The 11156-nt window shown below is 32.3% G+C and overlaps 1 protein-coding gene across 1 annotated transcript in view; it reads right to left on the reverse strand.

The window, feature by feature from the left end:
* LOC128547057 (uncharacterized) overlaps nucleotides 1-9830 on the reverse strand; it is a 68307-nt gene extending 58477 nt beyond the window's left edge. Inside the window, exon 1 of the mRNA XM_053518718.1 lies at nucleotides 9530-9830. Coding sequence (XP_053374693.1) covers nucleotides 9530-9742 — 213 coding nt within the window. The 5' untranslated portion in view covers nucleotides 9743-9830. The remainder of the gene's footprint in view (nucleotides 1-9529) is intronic.
* Between the last annotated feature and the right edge of the window lie 1326 nt (nucleotides 9831-11156).

Here is an 11156-nt window from a genome sequence, read left to right on the forward strand (position 1 = left end):
AAAAATTATTTTCAACACACCCACTGTTGCTGAAACTGCTTGCGATTTTTCAACATTTTCATAATTTTCTGCTTTTTTGTAAATACCAACCAAAATATACATCAAGACAGCACAATAAGTTTTTTTCTTTTTACAGATTTTATTATATACTTATTTGATATCATAGTCATATTTGTAATACTCTATCCTTACAATAATGGGTACAAATGAAAAAAAAATATTGTTTCATATTTACTTTTGTGAACTTTTTAACTTTTTTCAGTGAAAAATGCCCATAGTGAAGAATATTTTTTTTTAATTTTGAAAAAACTCTTTCATAGAATTTTTTTCCTGTTTTTCTTATGTATAGATAATTGTATTGTGAGCATAAAAATGGCTAAAAATGTATGGGTCACCAGGCTAATTTTTATGTTAAGACCGCTAGAATACAATACCTGTTCGGACGGAAAATGGCGCTAAACTGGCCAAACTGATTACATGTATGTCTGCTAGAAGTTAAAAAAAGTTTTGAAAATTCTTAATTCTTTTTATAATTTAATACTAAATAATCTGAAAGGTGATAATGTCTTATCAGTGCTAAGTCAATTATCTTACATTATATGAACAACATTGTCTTTGTACTAAAATGCGATGTGAAAACACAACCAAAAAAATAGCAAGATACCTGTCAGGCATGATACTTGTCAATACAACATAAACCAGTATCAACATTTGATTACTGATAAAACTTATCAAAAATGTTATTTCATTCAAGATTCCTCATATTTAAGACTGTCTGTAACATGTTTCAACAAATTTTGACTTCAGTTCGGTTTTCCATAGAAAGTGTCGGCTGCGCAGAAAGATGCGCATAAAAAACTATCGGAATTCCCTTTAATTAGAAGTGATATAGTACAAGAATGATTTAATTAGAGAGGAAGTGAATTTCTTCACACACTTCACCAAGTTGTCAATTTTTGTTCTAAGAAATAAGAAAAAGAAGAAAATGCATTATATGAAATAAACCCTTAGGCCTCTCCCTAACCAAAGACTGAACGTTATGATAATAATAAATGTATCTTTATTTTAAGAAGGTAACACATTTAGAAATATACAAACAATTATATACATCTATTTCAAATGTGACTTTCGGAAATTACAAAATAAAATCAACAAAATACAATACATGTACCATAAAAAAAATGAAAATGAAATATCTATGTTCACTGAAACAGATAACCCAAATTAAATATACCATCACAATTTACACACGATATAATAAGATGATGACTCATATATACATTTTACGAATGAGATTCGTATCACAAACAGAAAAAGGAAACGTATTGTGCAACAAATTCATTAACTTTAATAAAAAAAAGGAACAATCATTAATTCTGTAAATTACTATAAATATATGTCTTGTTCATTTCTTTAAAACATTTTAGACTATCGACGTTGCAAGTAGTTATATGCATGTTTTTCCGAACGTTTGTAAACAATTAAGCAACGTATTATTATAATAGTTTGTGTTAGGTCTTGTACATAATGCAATGTCGTTAGGTGAACTTGATCTCAAATTGTACATTTCATTGTTTGAAACAGTCGTCAGATTTTAGTAGAATATTCCCGCATTGATTATAACGATAGTCCTGCGAAAGCATTAGATAGTTCATTTGAATGCATTGCTACCATTTTAATCTAAATGGTGAAAGTTTTCAACGCTCAAGTAAATCTGTTTATTTCATCAATCTTAAATATGGAGATACATTTTTCCAGAGCGATGTAGAAGCGTCCGAAGAAGTGCAATTTTTTAAAAAAGTATTGCATTGAAATAAAAAGAGTAGCGCAATAAAAAAAGAGGTGTGTAATAAAAAAAGAATAGTGTAATAAAAAGGGTAGTCCTGCTAGCTATGTCGAGGGAATGACTTACTTACTCGTGGGAACGACTTGCTATCTCGTTCCCACGACATAGTAAGTCGTTACCACGACATAGCTATCTCGTTCCCACGAGTTAGTCAACCAATCAAATTTTGCGTAACATGCATTTATATTTTTTGCTATAACTGATAATTAACTTCCCTTTGTAACAAAGTCGCCATGATGGAAGACGACTTGGAAGATTTCATGCTGAGAAGTGATTCGAAGGATGATCACAGGTATAAAAATATAACAAACAATTTGATTGACTGGCTAACTCGTGGGAACGAGATAGCTATGTCGTGTTAACGAGTTAGCTATATCTTGGGAACGACTAACTACGTCGTGGGAACGAGATCGCAATACATTTTTTTTTAAATTGCACTCCCCATTTTATATATCGTTCCCTTGGCTTAGTATCTGGTTACCACGACATAGCTATCTCATTCCCTCAAGTTAGTATCTCGTGGGAACGAAAATAAAAAGAGAAGTGCAATTTAAAAAAACGAGTCGTGCATGTCACCGTAGTATATAGACTAAAGAAATCTTATTAGCTGACTGAGGAAACATTTATATTTTTATTTATTATAGGATTTCGCCAGATTTTTACTGACTTCAAAGTCTTTTTTTTTCCTTCAGAAATTGCATATACATTCTCGCAATATCTTTTCACATGGGGTTCAATAGCCGTCAGACATTTTCTTCAATGACCGTTAGACATTTTGAAATTGCATATACATTATCGCAATATCTTTTCACATGGAGTTCAATAACCGTTAGACATTTTGTAATTAAATGAATTAGTAGTGGTATAAGATGTTAAATTAGCAATGGAACAAGCTTACTGTAATTTTTATGCCATTTAGGAATTAAATACATATCGGAAAATCAAATCTTGCTAAACATTAATTAAGAGCAAACTTTAGTGAGGTAATTAGTGACAAAATCCTGTTTAGTGGAAGAATGTAGTGCTATAATGTTCCTTACAGAAAACATAAATATAGTGTAGGTGTTAATCAATGATGACAATAATGACCACCTAGTCTGCTGGTACAAAACATACGTAGAAAATAACTCTTGCAGCTCCTTCTTCAGGTGTCTTAAAGCAAACTCAGGTTTGGGGAGAAGTATGTATTCTTTGGATTATTTGATTTTGATAGATTTTAATAGAAGTTTCGACATTATCTTAACATAGTTTACGTTTCCAAACTGTTTATGCATCAGAAACAGCATTCTCTCGACTACAATATTTAGGTGCTGATTTTTGTTCGATGGGTTTCGAATATTTACGTACAGTGTCGCCATCGGTATATAAATATACATAAATGTGATATTTGACGACAGGAGTGCTAAATATAAACATATAGAGCCTGCTGCACCATGAAATAAGAATTTGTTGACTTCATTTCCTTATTTATTAATTTTGTGACAATTATTGAAAAATTTTCCTTGTAATCATAATCAGTTTTATCTTTTTTTAAAAAAGTGCTTTCATCTTTTAGAAAAAAACAACAACATTAATTAAATTCACTGAATATAGCAATATTACAATTGTTACATCGTTTTGGAAGGCGTTGTCACTAATTATATGGTAATTATTCAGTAGTCATGTATTTTCTACCTTTCTTATTTTCTCTTAAGTCGCCATAATTATGACGTCATAACTTTTTCCAGTCGCATTCCTGGAAAGAGATACATGTAGAATTTCAATAACTCACTTCAATCTACAATATGGCATAGGTCTCTATATATCTCAATACCTTCTCCTCCACATATCGCAACACACTAAATTGGCAATATTTAGTAATCTAATAAACTTACAGTTTGCCTTGAATTGTTTTAGTTACTAAAAACAGAAAGAGTAAACCTGGTATGATGACTGTGTAACGTTGATTTATTCATTATGTACTATATGAGCATTTTTACCGATATAGGGATTCTTCTAAAATGAAAAAAACAAAGATTATTTGTATATTGCGTAGCTCGTTGGAGAAATAGGAATTTCGTATGCATGTATTGTTCAATTGTGCACTTTAATTAAGAGTATTTTCTGTACTTACTATATATTTGTATTTTATTTTGCAATTATGCCTGAGACTAATACCTTATATGTCTTGTACGTCTTAATATGCGTGATTTTCTCGGTGCTATTATGTCATAGGAAACCTTTTAAAACGTTATTCCATTACTGTGTGTTTGATTTAAAAGAGTTCTTGTAATAAATTTGCCATTAAATTGCGTTTTCATAAAGATTCAGCATTCATTTTATCTTTTCTATCATTCTAATTCACAATATCCCGGTCTTAGATCTTCGACTTGTCGTATTCACGATGGTCAGTTTTAGATCTTCTAGCTAATTTTCACAATGGCCCAGTCATAAATGTTCAACCTGTCTTATCTACAACGGTTCAGTATTAGATCTTCTGTCGTACTCACAATGGCCCAGTATTTATTATGTCTTCCATTGTCGTTATATGTCGGATATCTTATTCAAGTGTTTATTACTTTCAGCAATATTGTTAATTAAACTTATATTTGAAAACATCTCTTTAAGCTAAACTACTTGTAGCCTAATGGCAGAACGTCCGCTTTGAGTACGGGAGGTCATGGGTTTTATTTCCGGCCACATTATACGAAACATGCAGTAAATGGTACCATCAGTTCTCTTTACTTGGCACACAACACACTAAAAGAGAAACTGGCTGGGGTACCCAACTGGCTGCCCTTCTTTCATGCCCTCATGGCGATGGATTCCATAAGTAATGAGTTGTTAAGAGAGATTAATATAAGTAATAGGACTTGCTTAAATATCGACCTAACTATAGGAGTATAAAGCAAACTACTTATAAACTTAATAAAATTATGAACGGAAACAAGAAATTGCATAAAATGTCTTGTACCACTACGCTGTCGTTTTACTGTTTTCCTCCGTTTACTAAAAGATAGGATAATTGTTTAACAGGGAAAAAAACACATTAATATAATGCACCCGCCCATACATCACTTCACTTGGAAATAAGAGTATGTGTAATTGTATACATGTTTAGAGTGGCTGAGCACATGCACATTTTTACACAAACTTAGACAATAGTAATAACATACAAGTAGCAAAAATGCACTAACATAACGATGTAGGAACACAGCAGGGTGCCGCCTTGAAACGGTCAGTTGCAAAAACACCACTGGAGAATTTAAACTAGTTTACTGGCACCAACTCCAACCATTTTTCTAACTACATGACAGTGTATTGTTAGGTATATCTTTTTTACATGTAACAACAACCACAGGAACACATTGTAAAATACAAAATATGCGCATGTAAAGATAAAGTGTGAATCAAAACCCATTGAACTGTAAACATATTAAGTTCTCGATAACTGCAGAAACCAAAGAAACACATTCAGAGTGCGACGAAGCAAGACAGTCGACAAATAGCAAACCAATCCATCCGAAACTGGGGCTTTAAAAGCTAGAAGCCACAGAGTTCCCCGCCTGGAGTCAAGACTCTTCTAATCAAAACACATCTTCAACATACTTTACTATATTCCTCATTTCATTAAAGATGTATATATCGTGAGATCAGATCGTGTAAGAATTTTTTTTTCTGTAAAATCATTGTTGTTTTTCAGAAGTAAATCACTTCTTGTGACATAGTGTTTTTAATTAAAACTTACTAATGGTCAATAACTGACATTTTCGAGGCGGGCCGTATAAGCTACAGAGTTGTCGTAGCCAGTTAAGATGCACCTACAATAATACATTAAAGGAATGAAATAAGCCAGTGGTATGGCATTTCGCATATGTTTTAATCCTTTAAGATAAGGAGGTTAAATTGTGTTAATCATTCCTGTTCTTTATAACGGAATATTTCCTTTCTTTAATTGAGTGAGTAAGCTGCTATGAGCTTCTATATGGGGCGTTCTATTAGTGACAAAATAAAATCAAAATTAAGATGATAAAATATTCATGAAGAACATTCTTTAAAGAAATTATCTTTAACATTTAAGTCAACGATGGCATTTGGAGACGTGACGTTATGAACGTCATGGAAGCAGTATGGCGTCGTTGTTCATGGCGTGTACTTTTTTATGTCACCTATGCGACAAATTATATGTACCGGTATCACTAACTTAACATCATACATATAAAAATTTAGAACCAGATTAAAATAATTTATTTTTGAATTAGTGAAAAATAACTAAACTTGTATTGTTTTTTTTTTTTTTTTTTTTTTTTTGGTTTTTTTTTTTTTTTTTTTTTTTTTGGTTTTATCATTTGATTTATACAACTCGGTTGTCATGGCAAGATAAAAAATATTATTTATTTGTAAAATATTGGTAAATTTGATTTGCCTAAGATATAAAAGATAATCAAAGCCGATACGGTTACAAACCTTACAAGACAGTTTGCTTACTTAAACTGAAACTGTAATCAATTGTAAAAGAACAGTTCAATAATATAAATAATGTACATCCACAGCCGTTGTTTCAAAATGGCAAAATGCATAACTATTGATTGTTTAGGAAGGTTATTGAATATTTCAGACGGATAAATATATTCATTTTATGCTTTTCAGTGAAATACTGAAATTTATCGGTGAAACAAAATTGATATTTTTACTGAATATATCAATTTTATTTTTCACTAGTACAGAACTACACTTGAATGCGAATAAATATGAATTATATATAATCGTAAATTCCTTGCAAAATATGTATATAAATACTTACAGAATCATTAATTTATACGTTCCATCGTAATAAAATCTTAAAGAAATCTGTAAACATCACAGAACTATTTGACAGTTTTTCTACATAGATATCATTACGTCATGAAATTATGTTGTCATGATGCGATGCACGTGACGCTGCGCCGGTAAATGGGTATAATTTGTTTAAAACCATTGAAAATACATAAAATAAAAAGGAAAATTTATTTGTTTGGCTGCGCCACTCGTGAAAATATTAAATTATAGTGTCTACTCGATGAAATATATTTCGATCTTACATTGAAACAAACAAAAATCCTCTATATTATTTTTTTTCAATCTAAAATAGGAACATGGATCTTCGAGGATTATTTCTATTTCTTTCGGATGTTTCTAAACACATATGCAAACACTAGTTTATTGCATTTTTCAAACCTAAGTTGGGGTGCGGTTCTTTAAATTGTTTGTTTGTTTGTTTGTTTTGGGTTTAACGCCGTTTTTCAACAGTATTTCAGTCATGTAACGGCGGGCAGTTAACCTAACCAGTGTTCCTGGATTCTGTACCAGTACAAACCTGTTCTCCGCAAGTAACTGCCAACTTCCCCACATGAATCAGAGGTGGAGGACTAATGATTTCAGACACAATGTCGTTTATCAAATAGTCACGGAGAACATACGCCCCGCCCGAGGATCGAACTCACGATCCCGCGATCCGTAGACCAACGCTCTTACCTACTGAGCTAAGCGGGCGGTCTTTAAAATTTGCTTTTATTGCAACTGAATGTAGGGATTATACACGTTTTTTTTGTGTATTAACGTCTGCAGAAGCCCGCGGGATTGTTTGTGACCGAGACCGCTATTCTTGCATAAGAATATATTTTCACGACGATTTATCTATTGTTTTCATATGTGATGAGTTGACGATTCCGGTACAGTTTTTATTTACCATTCCAGTTGTTCTTGGAAACGGTAAACATGTTTTAAATATCCGTATCCAGGGCCCGGAAATAAACAACACTATCAAAAGCACATCCTGAAGGTTTTTAAGCGATTTTTATCTCATTATTACAAACATAAAATTACCAATAATTGTTTATATCATTTCACAATTTGGTGGACTCGATCACAATTTCGAGAATAATAAATTTACATTCGAGTTACATTGAGTACGGACACGCAGTTGGAGTACAGATGAGTGCGAACGTAGTGTCAAGTTTCCAAGCTGTTTATATAAATTCTTCGAGAAATTAGATAAAAACATACTGACTGATACTTACCAAAATCATACATATGATAACTAAAAACAAAGAATCGCACAGGTAAACACGCGATTCTTTAACATTCACGGTTGTCTACAAAATCTGAATTGACGCAGAGTTCTAAAAGGGAAGTAAACAAGGGAAGAAACGAGTAGGAACAATGTTGGGGGCAGCGCATTTGGCGTTAGTTACTGATACAGTAAAACATTCTATGGTTTAGATTGCATCTTTAATGCTTCAAGAAGAGGCTTTTATGAAAGACAAAAGACGCAGACACCAGATGTCAATCTGCGCAGAATTACATATACGTCCCTGGGAAAGCATTTCAAAAATAAAAATCGGGTATTAACAGCACGTGAATTGCCTTGTTTGCACACGATTTTTCTCCCGTTAATACATGGGCGGATCCAGTGAAAAAAAGTAGTTTTTATGTAAGAATAACTGTTTCTTCTTCAGCCAGGGGTAGTACACATTTATATTGTGTTTATCTATACTTGTAAACAGTGTATACTATTTTAAAACGAATGCATAGTACAGTACTGTTTATACACATCAACTTGTTAATATTATGTTTACATAAGCTGTAGTTAGTAATTGTTCATGTTTTTATATATGAAATTTGGATCTAATATACCTTTAATAGAAAGAATGTTTACTACCACTAAAACTTGCTGTACTTTAAGGAGATGTCACGGCTGAGATAGTTTAGCATTATTACAATACACAGTCGGTATTGAAATTGTGTTTCCAATACATGTGCTCATTAGATAAATCCTCAATATCTATGTGAAAATAAGGGACGTGTTTTGTATGATTGCAACACTGTGAGTTGCTCTAATTACTGACAAATGACTGAAACAATAGGAATTCGTACGAGAGATGGATAGACAAAACGACAGTGAGGTAACAATATATTCTTTTATTGTTTTAATGTACGAGTTGCAAGCTACAATAAAGAATACCCATTTTATGAAAATCAAACTGGAAGTTAGAAATAACAGAAAAAATTAATTAGGTCATGAGTCATCATATACCTGTCAAAATTTGTCATTAGTTTTCACGAGCTGTCAAAATTACTTTAATCTATCTATTCTGCAAATGCACTGTTTTTGAAAGTATCTTGGACGGATATTGTAGTGTGTAACTTACTTTACATTCCACATTAATATTTGTGCTTGAAATTGCTTTGTTGAGCTCACCGACGTCACATATGAATGTCTATTGTTTTAGTTTACTGTCTATTATAAAGGTATCAAATCTCAATATTAAGATATAAGAATTGTTCCTTTCTGGTAGACAATGGAAACTATTTGGTTGAATCATAATATAACAGTTTTTGGAAAGAACTGAATATTCTTTGGTTTTTTGTTATTCACCGGAAATTCAAAAAGTGACATGACATTTTATTGTGTATACAACTCTTCATTTGAAATTAGTTTATACATTTAGCCAAAGCAATTATATTGAAGAAGACTATTCTTTAATCAAAAGCAAAATATTTTGGTGACAAATTAGCATAGTATATCTTTAAATAATAATATGGTAACAAAATACAATAGAAGGAAAGATCATTAAACTATTCATTTTTAAATCTAGGCATATTTACTTTGTCATTATTCACTGCATCTTACATAATTTCTACGTCCTGTACATGTAATCTTACCTTAAAGTTTATTCCTTTATCAACCAAATTAGTGTGTGCTTTATCGAGTTCCGACTCCAGATTGCTGCTTATTTTTGTCTTACTTGTAGAGGTTATTTCTCTGTCTGGTTTTATTTCCGTATAGTCGTTGGTTGATCTAATGTATATAAAGCTAATTATAGCCGCTATTGCCAAACATAGGTAAAACATACAAAATCTTCTGTCAAATAACATTTCCAACTCTAAGAATTTCACTTAAGTATGACGTAAGTTTCTATTTGATACTTAAAACAAACACATGGTTGGATTATTATCAATTGAATCAGTTTCATACATCTGTCACCAAGTTGAAAGCTGTTTCAGGCATGCCCGATTTCTGTTTTCTCTTTCTATTTCTGATGTAGTATATTCAAAGAAATAAATAACGTAAAGTTGAGCACAGTAATTACAATCATTCAAAATAGTTTGTCTCTTTGTCGACATCTGTTGTTGTTGTTTTTTTCTTCTACATGTATTTACTATATATACCAGGGTCGTTCATAAAATACGTAGACTAATGTCATAACTTCATAACAAGTCAACAAAGACGTCTTTAATTTAAATTATGTTAGGAAATAATATATCTGCTACAAATGTAGAAAATCTGAAAGTGTTACAATACATTATGTCTATGCTGTGGTCATTATTATGCTCCCCGAAGTGGGGGAGAGGTGGGGGGGGGGGGCATTTAGTCGCTACCTTGTCCGTCCGTCCGTCGGTCCGAGCATACATTTGCATACTTAGGTGGCTATAGGAACAATAGTTAACTGTACTTTTTCTTTGATATCATTCATTCCGTAAGCTTTTATGTGGGTATTTTTCTTTTAAGCGTGGCTAAACGAACAAAAGAGAGAACAAAAGAGTAGCCAGATAAATAAACCCATTTGTGGGAACGTCCATCTGTCTATCCGTCACACTTCTTATCCCGAGGATGACTCAAAAAGTATTGTAGATACCAGAATGTATCTTTATACAGTGATAGAGGAAGTGCAGTGACAAGGAACCATAATTCTATATTTGAGTTATCTCCCTTTTTCGAAAACCTTGTTCATGGCATAACTTGAATATTATGTAAGTTATTGACTTGATACTTTATACTCATAGAGGTCAATGAGAGGGAGTGCAGTGACAAGAAACTGTATCTCTAGTTTGCTCCATTATTTTAAATATCAGCCTTTTTGACACTTCTTATTTGGAGAATAACTCAAAAAGCATTGAAGATACCAAGTTGTAACTAAATACAATGATATACCTCAGTGAGAGGGAGTGCAGTGACGAGGAATCATAACTCTAGGCGGTTCAATATTTTAATCATCTCCTTTTTGAAAACCTTGTCCGAGGCATAACTTGAACACTTTGTAAGATATTGACTTAATACTTTACATGTCGATAGAGGTCAGTGATGGGGAGTGCAGTTGCAACGAACCATAACTCTATTTGGTCCCAGTTTTGAATTACCTCATTTGTTTTTGAAACCGGGGCATAAATTGAATACTATGTAAGCTATACATATTCATAGAGATCAGTGAGAGTGTTTCGGGGAGCATCTATCGGTGTTTCCAATTGCCATGTTTCGGTAAGGCTCATTTCTTCAGCATCCACATATCGT

This window comes from Mercenaria mercenaria, chromosome 11 (genome assembly GCF_021730395.1).
Source record: "Mercenaria mercenaria strain notata chromosome 11, MADL_Memer_1, whole genome shotgun sequence".
Taxonomy (NCBI): Eukaryota; Metazoa; Mollusca; class Bivalvia; order Venerida; family Veneridae; genus Mercenaria; species Mercenaria mercenaria.